This window comes from Ptychodera flava, chromosome 17 (assembly GCF_041260155.1).
Source record: "Ptychodera flava strain L36383 chromosome 17, AS_Pfla_20210202, whole genome shotgun sequence".
NCBI classification, from domain to species: Eukaryota; Metazoa; Hemichordata; class Enteropneusta; family Ptychoderidae; genus Ptychodera; species Ptychodera flava.
The window spans coordinates 37,072,529-37,088,095 of NC_091944.1; the positions used below are offsets into that span (position 1 = coordinate 37,072,529).

General features: G+C 36.4%; 1 protein-coding gene across 1 annotated transcript; it reads left to right on the top strand.

The window, feature by feature from the left end:
* The first annotated feature begins 1,883 nt into the window (after nt 1–1,883).
* On the top strand, nt 1,884–15,219 carry LOC139116225 (NADH dehydrogenase [ubiquinone] flavoprotein 1, mitochondrial-like). Its single transcript, XM_070678808.1, has 13 exons — nt 1,884–2,216; nt 4,551–4,627; nt 6,957–7,046; nt 7,421–7,569; nt 8,011–8,144; nt 8,957–9,021; nt 10,027–10,131; nt 10,640–10,765; nt 11,363–11,595; nt 12,060–12,213; nt 12,877–12,931; nt 13,423–13,532; nt 14,155–15,219. Exons 1-13 carry the CDS (start codon nt 2,171–2,173, stop codon nt 14,233–14,235), a joined length of 1,425 nt encoding a protein of 474 aa, XP_070534909.1. The 5' UTR covers nt 1,884–2,170; the 3' UTR covers nt 14,236–15,219.
* Nucleotides 15,220–15,567: the final 348 nt, after the last annotated feature.

Consider the following 15,567-nt stretch of genomic DNA (forward strand, 5'->3'; position numbering starts at 1 on the left):
TACAATGCAAAGGCAACAAGAGTCTAATGACAACTACACTCTGACTTTGCTGTGAAGCAATGTAATTCAAAGCTGCGGTATATAAGGAATGTAATATAAGTCTGTGTATGTGAAGTGCACAGCAAAGTGTACTCCCTGGTGTGTGTTTATTATGGGTCCATAAAGCTCTTTGATTTTCACAGCAGTTATAAAAAGTCAGTGCAACTTATGAGGCAAGTTTTGGAACAACTTTACAAACCAATTAGGCTGCGTTCACCAAAAAAAAAACGGTTGAGGGGGGCCTGGAGGAATTCAGGGGGGATTCATAGTTGCGGGGTAGTAGAGGGGGGACTTGAAAATTTTGCTCTACCTGTAGGAGGGGACTTGAAAATTTTTTGGTTCCCTTTATGTTTTACATTTTCCAATTCAAAGATTTTGTAGGTACCGGTAATTCAATGAAAAATGAATACCATTTTTAGCTACTATACACTACAGTCTATAGAAGCTATTGGGATGGGTATCCGTCGGCGTCCGTCGTCAGTCTGTATGTATGTATGTCCATTTGTGAGGCGTCCGTCCACTCAAATATCTTGAGAACCGCAGTATTTACTGATTTGATATTTGTTTGTTGTGTAGATGCAAAATATGATTATGAGAAACTATATTTTTAATTTTTGATATTGTCGAAAATATTCAAATTAGTGCAAAAAAAGGCGTTTTGGTAAAAAATCTTCTTCATAACCGCTGGTCAGACAGCTTTATTGGTATACAGGTCCCTAAGGATAACCCAACTTAGATTTGTTCAAATTGTGATGAAATATGCAAATCTGTATTTTTAAGGAATTTTTTGTCATTTTTGGTCAAAAATTTATTTCATCAAAACGCTCATCTGACAGCTTTGATATTTGGTATACAGGTTCCTACAGATGAACTAAATATGATATATTGAATATATGATGAAATCTGCAATTTTGTATTTTTGGCGCAATTTTTGCCATTTTTGGTCGAAAAATGTGTTTCACAAAAACTACTTGTCTGATGCCTTTGATATTTGGTATACAGGTTCCTAGGGTTGTCTTAGTGTAATATATTGTAATTTGATGAAATCTTCAATTTTTAGCTCATATTTGGTATGTATAGAAATACCAAAAAGAGCTTAAATGGTGAGTCAGTGGCGTCTGTATGTTTGTGTGTATGTATGTATGTATGTATGTATGTATGTATGTATGTGCGGATGTATGTCAGTCACACGCAAAAGCTCCCAAATCGCCACACCTACCATCTCAGTAATTCCTGGACTAGTTGTAAAAATTCTGAAAATGTACTTTTAAAAACACCTTTCTTCTCAATTCCCATTTTAGAGGATTAAAAAATTGTGCTTGATTGAGAGAACAGAAAGGATTTTTGTAAAGTTTCCACTGATTGTGTCCTCAGCCATACAGAATAAAGTGATGGAAAGTAGGGACACTTGTTGCACCTGTTTTATGAAACAAAAGGATATTATTTCCAAATAGAAAAGACAAAGAAATTTACATGCTAACTTTTTTCAGTTGGTCATAATTTGCTTCCCAAAACTGTGACATTTGTAGTACCTGCAGAATGTGACTTTTATGGTTATTTAATGGTTTCTTGAAATTTATACTGCAATATTTCAACGTACTTTTATATATAATTAATCAATTATCGTGAGACTTCACATTATTCTTTATACAGAATTGAAAAAGTTATAAGAAAACTAACATCGTTGGCACAAATCAAACAGCATTTGGGTAATTTATTGTACTGTGTGTAACAGTGATTTGAAGAAAGTGCAAATTTATATTATTTTAACATCATTAGTTAGTCAGTGCCGCACAATACGGGACATCTGTGTACGGCGATTTTGACGTCATTAATTTGTGGCTATACCACTTGTAAAATGTTGCCAAACGGAGTACTTTGCCAAAGGCGCTCACATCACTCTCTCTACGGCCCTTGGATTCCTATTTACATAAAAATGCAAATCACAGGGCAGTACAAAGAGTAAATCGAGGGCGTTTGCAGTGCCATCTTGCTGGTCAATTTTAGCGACAGAGTGACCGGAAAAGAGCCTGTTCCACAATGCAATGTGGCAAACACAGCTGCACTTGCGCAGTCGATCACTTGTGTAACTGGTGCTTGCACTTGCCGCAGACATCACGTAGCGGTGAATATGGCCAGTGTAGTGAAAGTGTCCAATGTCGTGAGGGGAAATTTAGGTATGTATCATTGCTTCATTCGATGACGACGATAATATTTGTTTCTTCTTGGAAAGTTCGGAATCTACCTCTGTCGAAATTTTACATAGCAAGAGAGTCCCGACAGGGCTGAATACTCCGTACCGACTGGTCCCGTGGTCCTACCGTAGGTAGAATGTATATGTTACGCAAATTGTAGTTTCGTAACCCATAAAGCAAGAAACTGCGAAAGTATACCGATCGATCAGTGCGGTGCAGATGCAAAGGGGTGCACATTTATCGAGTGAAATATACTATTTTAATAATAGTGATGGGTAATTTTTTGCAATCGCACTGAGAGATTAACACTTCTTCTGTCAGAAGACAACTTAAAGCCGCACTTTTCAATCCCTGGTTCTCGCATTAGTGGAGTTCTCCTCCCAGTCAAACACATGGCCAGTACGATGTTTGATTTCTATAACATTAATTACACAAACCTGATTTCAATCTTTTGTCACCTTTTGCTAATCCTGCAAACAGAGCTTATATAATCGTTTGATTGACGGTCCGGTTCAAATTGCCAACAGTCATTTATTCCCCAGCACCACACTCGAATTTCCTTAAAAAACGTCTTCCAGTCACGTTAGAATTTGAATATAACCACTGAGTTCGATCGGCAGCAGCTTCGTGCTGACTGCTTGGCAGTCTGTCAGCGTTTTTGCGGTCGGAAAAAACTAAAAAGTGGCATTTTCTGGAGCGTGTGCCCTCATGTTACCTGCTTGGTGTCCACTTACACAATGAACGCCGCCATAGGTTGGCGCCCTTTTAAAGGGAGGCTCCGCCTTTAAACTTCAAGTACAATTTTGCAGCTACCAAAAGATGGTACAACAGAATTGTCCTTGCCATGAAAAAAGAATAACGTACCCCCTCCCGGCCAATTATGGACGAAAGCAAACTTTGCTCGACATACTGTGTGAGGCGAAGCCGATGGAGTGAAAAGATTACTGAGTCCATCATGGGCTGCTAGGGGGTACAACATTGCTATTATTTTATAGTTTTAAGGTATGCCAGTGAATTAATGGATGGAGAAAACATTTAGGGCCACAATGCTGGATAATCCGATACATTATCAGTATTAATCTAGGGGAAGGCATGACGTCGTAAGGCTATAATATAATTATAAATTCTCAAAGTATAAGTGAATGACATAAAAGTATTTACTCCCGATGTTATTTTTGACTTAGGGCATGTATTCAGTGTTCAATCTGGGATGTCAAAACAGAGAACCACTGTGGGCCCTACTCCTTTACCAAGGGGGCCATCATGATCAGACATGCAAAACCATTGAATTTTTGTCAAAAATAATCTGTCCAGTCAAGAAAAGGAGATTTGCCTGGCCTTATGGCTTACAAATGTTGCTGTTCAAAATGGTCACGTGGCCCATCATGTATGCTTTCCATGCTGTGGCCGTGTTCAGCATACATCTACAGCAGAGGTTTAACCAACAGATAGCGTCAAAAAATTCCTCAGTAGCCGCTGGTGTTTCGTCATTATGGCAGCTATTGCCGCTGTGTACAGTCATCAAACACATGGTTATGCACACAGCTCCAATCGTTGGCCCTACATCACTCCCACTGTACCCAGCTTCCTTCATGCCATCCTATATGCTGTACTGGGTATTGATATTGCAAAGATCAAAGGGTTACTGAATCATTTTGCATGTCACACAATGACTGACGTGATGACCTGTGAATAACTTCACTGTGTATATGAACTGCACGAACTCTACATGAATCACTCAGAGAAAGTTGTGCCCTCAGTGGCGCACCAAAAGGTGAAATGAGATCGAAATTTTATTGTGTAATGGCGAGGCCTAGAATACACACTGTGTATATAGAATAATAGACCAAGAGGAAATCAGTTTTTAAGTGCAGTTAGGTATCTGGTGGTTCCGCACTAAACCATTACGGCCCAAGCTGTTCCAGCCCCTGTATTTTCCAGTCCCATGGAGGTAGCATTGAGAGCTCTCCCTACTACCTCCATGCCAGTCCCAAATCGTGTCAGGATCCAAGACATTTTTGTACGTAACTGCTGTTTACAATATTTCTAATAGAATGTTTTTTTTAATTCAATTATCCAACAAAGTAGTGTTCTTGCCCAAGATGCTGCTTCCTACACTACTGGCTCTATACTAGGCAAAACCATTCAGTTTTATAGAAGTATTGTTGGTAAAAATCTGCTGTATTGGCAACAGAGTAGATGAGGATAATCTAGAATCAGAATGAATATCACAGAGATCAACATGCACATAAAGTGACAAGCATACTGGTATTTACTGTTCCTCGGTAAATAATTTTCTTTTTATTTCTATTTCAGTACGCTGTGCAAACAGTACTGCAGGCAGTTTTAGTATACTGGTCAGACACCAGTCAACACAGCAAAAACCAGAAAAGGTAAGAAATCTAAAATCAATATGTACAATGTCAGAAAGTTTGTGAGGTTATGTAAAGAAATAAACAGGATAGATTTACAGGCCAGGGTAGCATATGATACCAGTGACTTCAGAGGCAAGCATGAAGTTCAAGTGTTCGAGTTGTGTACATCACACAGTTTGAAGTTTGTATCTACAGTGTTTCAGCCAGCTTTTGCTTGCATGGGGACACAGTGACCCACAGTAGGTCTGAATGGGGGACAAATTAAATTTTTGGGGGACATGTAATGTATTTCAATAAAACAACACAGTACAGTGTCATTATGTGTCATTATGACCTGGTACTATATTTGGTGTTCAATAGGCAAGTCAGGTGAGTGCATTAACGGTCAGTATATATAGTAGGCCAATGGTGTTGTGCAAAATTGTGCCAACATAAACTTGCAGTATCATTAAGTTTACTGCTACCACGTGGTATGCACATAAACTGTAGGGCTCCCCCTAAGTCACCAAGATGATTAGCCAACTCATTAGCCAAATCAAAAATCTTGTAGCCACTTTCCACTTTGAACAAATTTTAGGCAGTTTATGATCTCAAGTGTGGCAACAACTTTCTTGGTATTCAGGAGTTCTTCATTTTTCAAATGAAGATGTTTTGTATTTTACATTAAAGAAATGTTTGTTCAGTTTTTATTGCATTAATTATCTGTGTTTTAATGACATTAAAGTGATAGAAATATTTTTTCATTTCTGGTGGTAAACTTTTACCACCAGAAATAAAATTAGGTGGCAATTCTAAAAATCAGGTCGCAATGTGAAGTGTATATTACCACAGATACAGAATATTTCTGTAGCATTCTGTCAGTGTTCACAGAATGACAACTTAATACTTTTAAGCTACAAGCTCCTAATGTGGCAAATTTATGCAGTTTTTAAGTCATGACGAAAATTTTGTGAGCCACACAGATAAAAATTTTCCATGCAGAAGAAAGCATTGGGTAGCATAGTGGCAATGTAGATACAAGTATTGTGGTGTTTAAGGCCCTGGTGTTGTGTCATAGTTGTGATCAAGCAGGCTCAATAGCATCTTAAGCATAAGTATTTTTCTTGAGACAAAAATGGTTTGGCCAAACCCAAATCCTGTAAAACAATACACAATGATATTGTTCATTTAATTTCCCAATGATTTAGAGTAATCATTGTTTCAAAGATTATGATAATATTTTAGCCCAGAAATATTTTCATTTATATTTTGATATCATCAAGAAATGTCTAGTGATGTTCACTATTATATCATTAAACTGGTGGAATCTGCAGAAATATTAAAATCATTCAGAATCAAACCATTTCTTGTATAAGTTATAGCAGTATGAAATATGCCAAATGGACAATTTTAATAGCTCTACTTTTGAATTGTTGCTTTGATGTTAAGTTACCATGCAAAATTGCAGCTCTCAAATGTGAAGATTTGAAAATGAATATGGTTACTTCAAGTACATTGTACTGTTGACAATTTCCCTTTGCCATGACTCTTAATAAAGTATAATTTAAAACTGACAGTCAAGCTAAATGTCATTTAAATTGGAAGGCACCAAGATTGTACCTATTGGCCCTCCCTAGGTGGTTTCTTTTGAACCATAATTGTGTACTTAAGGGGTCTTCATTCATGACATCACGTGAAATGACCCAGATTTGACCTTTCAGAAAACCTCAGTTTTTTCGCCTTTTCACTTGTACAATGACTCTGTTTGTGAAAGTTTCCTAAGAAATTATGGTTTTTACTATCAAACTGAGTTGCTGCAGGCCAAATTTTGATGCAAGCAATGTAGGTAAAACTTGAACTCAAGGACGACCAGTACGCGGCACTCACCTAGGCAAAACCAAGCCTCAGTGTACCGTATTCATGGACGTTGTACATCCGTGATGTATTGTAGTATCGATCAGCAACAATGTTTGTTTTACGTACCAGGGAATTTGTAACTTTGTAGAAAGGAGAGTAAACTGTTTCATTACATTGCAACTTTGTAGGAAGGAGGGTAAACTGTTTCAACATCTTACAACATTTTATTGTTAACTGTAGTTTTCTGTCCTGGACGCACCGTCTAAAAATTCAATAGCCACTAAAATATGGCCTACGCAGATTGCGTCATGGTGACCCACAACGGTTATTTTATCTGGACAAAACCAAAAAAATTGCGTCAAATGTCGCAATGCCGCACGCTGGCTGAAACACTGATCTATGTATTGGGAAATGCTTCAATGTCAAAATGTCTACAAGGGTGTGTTTGGTTTTAGTTTGTAAGTGGATGACAAATATATTTATGAATGTAAGTGGATTTCTCTCTTGTTAGACTAAATATGGACCTCTAAGTGATGAAGACAGAATTTTTACGAATTTGTACGGAAGACATGATTTCAGACTCAAAGGAGCACAACAAAGGGTAAGTGTTCTGACACTAACTTTATTTTGATGATTTCAGATTTGTGTTCCATCATGTATTCACCTGCCAAATTGCACATTCTGAATGAAGTTAAGTGCATGGCAGTATTGAAAGTGATAAAAAACTAACAGAATTAGTATGATTTCCTAAAGTAGCCTCAGTACCTGGGCCTCAGTGCCACTCACAGCATGTTTTCATAAACAACTGGGACATCTTCTAGGGCACATGCAGTCGACAAAGGTGAACAAATGTCTAGTGACAGAAATGAAAGTAAAGTGTTCTTTGAGAAGAACCAAGAAAATACCCAACTAGAATCACTATCATAAGACAAGTTATGAAAACTTTCTTATTGATGACAATTTTATGATATGCAGGGTGATTGGTACAAAACCAAGGAGATATTATTGAAAGGTCATGACTGGATTTTGAAAGAAATAAAAGATTCTGGATTACGAGGACGTGGCGGTGCTGGGTTTCCAACTGGAATGAAATGGGGATTTATGAATAAGCCATCAGATGGAAGGTCAGTATATCACATATCTGTTACTCTTTCTTCTTATTAAATGTGCAAATGTCAGCTTCTTGTAACATACTTTTCTTTTTGTAAATTTAAGGAACATGGGACATCTGTCCATTGAGATCTCACCACCAAGAATGACATCAATGTTAATAATGTCTAAGTATCGTTAGAGACAATTCATTTCTCATGTTCAGGAAATGATGGGCACATTCAAATGTTCATAGTCACTGTTGATAACACAGTAAGGGTACTTACAGCAACTGCCCTACACTATCACCTCAAAAAGATTTACCATGTCACAAAACATTTCTAAGTCGTAACTTTGACTTTTCTAACCATGCATGAGCTGCAACATTTATGAGATGTTGAATTGAAACATTTAATCAAATAAAATCAAAGAGCAAGTCTTTTTATGTTACAGAGTTTGCTTTGTTTTGTCTGTAGGCCACGTTATCTGGTTGTAAATGCTGATGAAGGTGAACCAGGCACTTGTAAAGACAGAGAGATTATGCGTCATGATCCACATAAACTTGTAGAAGGATGTCTTGTTGCAGGCAGAGCAATGGGAGCAAGAGCAGGTGTGTTTTGTAGTGCTATCATAGCAGTATTCCATTTTCAGAATACCATACTAGAAAGGTTGTAAGCTTGGATATGTACAAGACTCATCTACACACCCAAGTTCACATACATAGTTGCTGATATGTTCAACTTATGTGAGACCCACTGAATATAATAACCATGGGTGTAGAAGTGAAATTCAGAAATGACGGGAGAGTAGACATTGCTTTTTGATGGTGTAACCTCTGTCTTCCCCAGTGTGCCGCTAGTTGCCTTGCATGTACTAATTACATCAATTCACAATATTTTTTTCATAAAAGTGTCTATATTTTTATTTAGTGTGCATATTGCTTTTACATATTATTTGTGTTTCTTATGATGTGTTCAAGTAACAAGATAATCATTACAATCTGTTTCTCATATGTAAATGGTAACAGCCAGCAAGACTTTTAATATACATGTACTCACCCGAACATTCCATGCCAACATTAGCTTTGACAGAGAGTTTACTCACCATATTGGTTGGAAAATCACTAATATTAGCTCTGTACTATGATAGTGAAGCCAATTTACTGATGAAGTATCTCTCAAAATCTTACAATGTGACCATGGTAGAGATACATTTACTTCTAGCTGTTTAATTATTGCAGTCATTTATCTTGTCCACAGACGTCCCTGGCTGTGTACTAATGCAGTTGCTATTGTTTGTCATTGAAATTTGGCCAAACAACTCGGAATTCATTTTGACAAATGTAGATTTAATTAAATACAAAGACATTGAAAATTGGAAAACTTGAACTTCAGTTCCTATTAATCATTTTCCTGTTTTCAGCGTATATCTACATCCGTGGGGAATTCTACAATGAAGCATCCAATATGCAGGTAGCAATAAGAGAGGTAAGTCTGTCTTACAGTAAACATCAAATCAGTGATTCATTTTCTACTTTGATGTTCCTGTTTTTATTATCCACTTACATATTCTCAAGCAAATTCTAAAAGAACAAAAACAAGGTTGTTCCCCTCTAAACTTCATGCAAACCTGAATGGTAATATATAGATATTAAAGATCATACAAATATTTTATTGAATCAGGTTGGTGAATGTTAGATTCAATAGTGGCACAACTACTTGAGAAAACTTCCAGAAAAGTCTTCCTTTGTCCCTGCTAGCCAAATTACATAATGCACAATTTTAGGCCAATTGATATTCTCTGACTTACCATTATAGGTTTATCCTCTTTCTCCAAAGTTGTAGTTATTTCTGTGGTTTGTCTACGGAGCCTGGTAGAAAGAGGATTAATTTGCATACTGTAACAGTGCTTATTAATACATTTTGCATAAACGAATATAATTATCAAAGAAAGTTAGCATTAGATATAGTCATAAAGTCCAACCTAAACCAGTTTGTGGTTATAGTCTGATACTGTGATAGTAATGTTGTCTGGCCAAAATCAGTTAGAGTTTTGAAACTGTTATTTATGCAGTCTGACTGAAAATATAACTCAAGTGCTGGAACTATAGTGTTTCAAAGCAACATTCATTAGTATACATTCACAAATGACTACTCATCTCTACCTCATCAGAATCCTTAGCTGTCTATAAAGTGCTATACTGGCAACACTATACTAGTTGTATTTGTAGACAGTAGTCGTCAGCTGTTAGTGATACAGTACTCCATGCCATGCTACAAAGTACAGGTGTGTATGGTATTGGTTGTCACTAGACTGGGACACCTTTGGATAGAACTAAATAACTGGGTTACAATGTGACAATCATATGGTTAATTCATGGTATAGTTATAAATGGGTGTAATACCCCTGGACTCACCATGTGATCGAAATCCAGACCCATATACAGCTACATCAGTAACCTGTATTGTATTGTATGGTTTGTTGTTTTCCAGGCATATGAAGCTGGTTTGATTGGTAAGAATGCATGTGGTTCAGGATATGACTTTGATGTGTTTATGCATCGTGGTGCTGGTGCATATATCTGTGGAGAAGAAACAGTAAGTTTCTTTCCTGCGCTTTTGTAATCTTCCAAATAAAAATATTCTAATCTCATTATGTCATTTAACCCATTGCCAGGCCTGACACTTCCCCATCAGTCACGTCAGTAAAAAGCAGTATTGAGCCAAAACCTACATATATTTTTACACACATGGGATGTGTGTCATTGCACTTTAAGTAAATAAAATAATGTTTACAGTGTCTCTGTTTTCAGGGCCTTCAAATGTTCAATTCTTTGTTGGAATGCAATATATATGACATATGCTTCACTGGGTTTAACCAACTTGACCTGATAGTGACAGATGAACTTGATAGCATAAGGGTGCATAGATTGTGAACTGTTCATATATTATTTCTTGACTGTGAGTGAATAAGTCAACTAAGAAGTGTTCAGCATGAGATGCTGAAAATAGTAGAGGATTAAGTGAGAAATGAGTTAAAATTTGCTTGAAAATGTTATTGTGTAACGGTGAATTTTTATTTTCTGATTAACTTTTAATTTTACAGGCATTAATTGAAAGTCTTGAAGGAAAACAGGGCAAACCAAGACTAAAGCCACCATTTCCTGCAGACATTGGAGTGTTTGGCTGTCCAACTACAGTTGCTAATGTGGAAACAGTGGCTGTTGCTCCTGTATGTATTAATTTAGCCTGCTCTAGTATTTTCTCCTAGAAATACAAATTGTTGCACAAAAAAAGAGCTACAACACTCTGTGATGTTTTCATGTGTATGGGAAATTACTGAGTTTTAGAGCGAACTGAAAATGGAATCATCGTGACCAAAATGTTAGCATGGCTAGATAACAGGCAAACAAAAAGCCGATTTGGTTTATCCTGATATCTAAGTTGAATCATGGGAAAATGCAAATTAATCTTACTTTCTATATTAATTATTTCTTGATATTTCTCTTCCCTGATTTCATTGTTGTTCTGTAAACTGCAAACAACTAAACTGTAGTATAGACGACAAGCCAAACTATAGAGCTTTGTCATATATACTCACAATGCTATCATGTGAAACAAAGGGACGATAAACTATACACGAGAATCAGATGTATTGCTTGATAGCAGTGTATTTTTAGAGTGGAGCCATTCCCTATATATTTTAAATGTAGCAATAAATTTGTAGGAATTTCTAATAAATGTCAAAAGCAGTACAGTTGTATTGGTAGTGACTTCATGACTTGACAGACTTAAAGATGATGATTATTTGTTTGAATTTTCATTGTAGGCAATATGCCGCAGAGGAGGTGACTGGTTTGCATCGTTTGGTCGTGAAAGGAATCGTGGTACAAAATTGTTTAACATTTCTGGACACGTGAACAATCCATGCACAGTAGAAGAAGAAATGTCAATACCACTAAAAGAATTGATAGAAAGACATGCAGGTGGTGTGACAGGTGGATGGGACAACCTACTGGCCATTATACCAGGTGGATCATCCGTACCTCTCATACCAAAAGAGTAAGGCTTTCTTTTATTTATTGCAGATATTTTAGTGACATATAATCAGACTTTATTACCATGAGTTTGAGTTTGCTTTCATTTTGTTTTGCTTGAAGGTTCTTCAGTTAGTAAAGTGTATGGAAAAGTTATACGTACTTAATTCTTTCACTTATATCTAGTCTGTAGAAAGATCAGATCCTATGATCCAAATCCTTTTAATTTAAATCCCATGGAATGAGACTGATCAAGTTTTTTCACAAATTTTTTAGTGCTAAAAATATTTGTTGATATTGATCTGAAAATCAGTCATGGTAATGATAAAATTTGTCAGGCCACTGGGATACACTTCCTTGAAGTGTGCTGTGATATGTACAAAGTCTGAAGGAAATGACCAAAGCAGACAGGCTTCAACACTGTGCATAGATCACATAATATGAATCTTGCTAGTCATAATGGAGCTTAATGCAACTTGTATGTTTCAGTGTATGTGATGATGTGATGATGGATTTTGATGCCTTGATCGGAGTTCAGTCTGGACTTGGAACAGCTGCTGTCATTGTCATGAACAAACAAGCTGACATAGTGAGATGTATCGCCAGGTTAATTGAATTCTATAAACATGAAAGCTGTGGACAGGTAGGTTCATAATTGCATAGAAATGCCACATATTATTCAATCTGCACAAAGCCATCAGGTACAGTGATATGCAGAGTTTGATCTACACATGTTATACCCATTCAGGTAAACCACAAGTGTGAAGAACTGAAACTGTTCACATAAGTGTCATGTATTTGTTCACTAAATGCTTTGACAAATTTCAACACAATATGAGTTGGTACCAAGGTGTATGATGCAGGGTTGTCTCAAACTTAGCTGTCCAAAGAAAGAGACTGCTGTCAATTTCACATGCTATGATGGTATAAATAGTAGAGAGGGGAAGACTTCACCACCTCTCTACTGTCTATGATGGAAGTAACACATCTAGGAGTTTACAGAACCTAAAAATCAGCAACAATTGAATATTTGTGAAATAAATTAGGAACAGGAGTGTCTTACTGTAGACGGTGACACACAGCTTCAGGTACCCTTCTAACCAAAACAGCATGTCTAGTTTATATTTAGCAGTGTTTGATCTGCATTTTAGAGTATTTGTTTATTTCTTGGCCTTTATATGAAAACCGATTGTCAGTCAGCTGCTTAATCGGTACTACTCCAACCTACTCTTAATGTCCTTGAAATATGACTGGCATATACCCGGCATGCAAATGAAGTAATTTTTATTGTGCTGTTTCTCTACAGTGTACTCCATGCAGAGAAGGAGTTGGATGGATGAACAAGATCATGTGGAGATTTGGTGAGTTTTACTCAATTCTTAAAGAGTTTCATTTGTATCCTGGTGAAACACATAAATGATTTGATAGCATGGTTTTGATTTGTTAAATAGATAACGGACTGTTCCTCACAGATACACATCTCAATCTCCGATAGTGACCTAATTTGTTGCAAGGAATTATTGAGCAACTATTGACTGTTGCTGATCATCACACTCTAGTTGGTATGGCTATGAATACGAGATTACTGGCTTTTATTCTTACTTCAATATCTGTCCATTATGAAATTGCTTTTTGTCTTCCTTACCTATTTGTGACTTTTTGTATTCAACTGAAAGCTTGTTGATATGGTTACCAAATCTGATAGCTCTGAGTAACTGAAGCATGTTTCTATAAACTGTAACACCATCAAAACATTGTCTTGTACTCACACCAAATAATATTTCAGAGTCTGGCAATGTTTAAAGAGTCTGTAATTCTTGAAAGATTTACTGATAATTGTGTCATTTTCCAGTTCAAGGCAATGCAAGACCAGAAGAAATTGATATGCTGTGGGAATTAAGTAAACAAATTGAAGGCCATTCAATCTGTGCTTTAGGTGATGGAGCTGCATGGCCTGTACAGGTAATATAATCACTATCATCCTGACATCATAAGGTTGAAGTAGAGAAATTGAAATGTAATGGGAAATAGATTTTGTAATGTTTAGCAAGATTAATACAGCTGCATCTAAATGCCTTACATATACTTTTGTATGTGAGATATCTGGAGAACTTCCAAACCAGTTCCAGTCAAAATTTTTTGTTTGAAAGAGATTTTCAAATAGTTATGCATTGGTCCCAATGGGAGACGTGATCAACTCTGCTTACGATGACAAAGAAGCTGATAAATTGTTGGCTATCATGTCTTGGGTGTTTCTTGTAGAAGTTTAATCATAGCTACATCCAGAATAAAACCATAACTAAAGCAGTGAATTCAACACATAGAATACATAGGAATCGTTGATCAACATGAGCAATGGATAGTTCACAATACTCTTTAAATCTTATCTGAATGAAGACACTTTGGCAAATGACATAAGATATTTTGTAACCTTTTATCTTACTGAAAAGTGTCATATAACCAGGGATACTTTCCTTTGGTTGGGTTTTTCAGTTTCAATCGTACCAAAGTTTATCACCTTCCCGGCTTCCATAATTATCTTCTTCAATACATGCTAAGGAAGATTGTATTCATCTATTCACAGGGACTTATCCGGCACTTTAGACCAGAGTTAGAGGAAAGAATGAAGAAATTCCATGAGGCTAAAGCAAAGGCATCAGTGTAACTTAAATATCAATAGTTTGGACATTGGCAATTCATCTAAGTTACAGTGGTTGCTCATTAATGCTGGTATCAGAATTTCAAATACCGGGTTTTGAAAGTTAGTTTTTATGCTGATGGATTTGTTGTTTTGAAGTGGCAAACACTGATGATGTAAATTAACTATTTCATTATTTTTTGTGATTCCCTCTAGAACTTTCAGCCAACTTTGTAATATATATGTTTTCTGTTCAGTGTGTGGATAAGATCTAACTGTTATTCATGCTAATGACAATTACATTGTTCTTTTCCACACATGAAAAATGTTAAATGGTGCTTCCCCAACACATGAATGATGGCACCTAACCCTGTAGATATGACTTTTGCCCAGTGAAACATCAATCTATCATTTGAATCACCATGCATTATGCGGCATAATACGAAATTATTTTGAGAAATGATGCAATTTCTGTGAATGTTTCATTCTGAGGCTTGTGCAGTGTCGAGTTCATGTAAGATGATCCGGACGCAGCATGCCTTGGGCAGTGCTATATATGAAATGAAAACAGTATAATTGATCCAATAGATGTCACTTCAAGAGAAAGAGACTTGGCAGATAAACCAGCATGCCCTGCACTCCAGTCAGTTTAGAACTTGCCTCTACCGGTATCTTTGAAATCAGCAAGTGAAAACCGACACTGGCATTCATTACTTGTCTTCAAATGGTTTTGTCTGTATTTAATGATCAGATGTTTCAGAAGACTGTCTTTGGTCAACTGAGAAGAAAGGATGCAATTAGCACATTGAAAGAAAGTGACAAAGTAATACAGTTGTAGTGTTGTTACTTGTCTTTGGATTGAAACTATTGCTTAGGAAAATATCTTACATCATTGTTATTTTTTGTTGAAAAGTTTGACAGTATCCTATGTAAAGCAAAGCTATGTGTTTTTACAACTAGTTTTCCTTGACAGGAATGTACCATATGAAATAAAATGAGAATTGTGTAACATCTTTGATCCATAGCAGTGGAATGGTTTTCTGATCAAGATGATTTCTGCAATTGCCATGGATGTATTCTTGTGTATGCTGTTGTGATACAAAGTGTATCTTTTCTGACAAGAAGTTAATTCACTTCAGAATAAATTATGTATTTCACATTGTACATTCAGTCTGTCATTGACAACTTTGTACACCTAGTCTGTCATTGACAAGGCTCAAATTTATCAGGTTAAATACTGCTATTGTAATACTTTTCACTATCTTCGCGTCAAAAAGTGTGTTAAAGACACTGTCAATGAAGTTTGAAAACTATCAGAGAAGTGGTTTATGGGGAAATCTTGTCTTCAACCCATGGTGC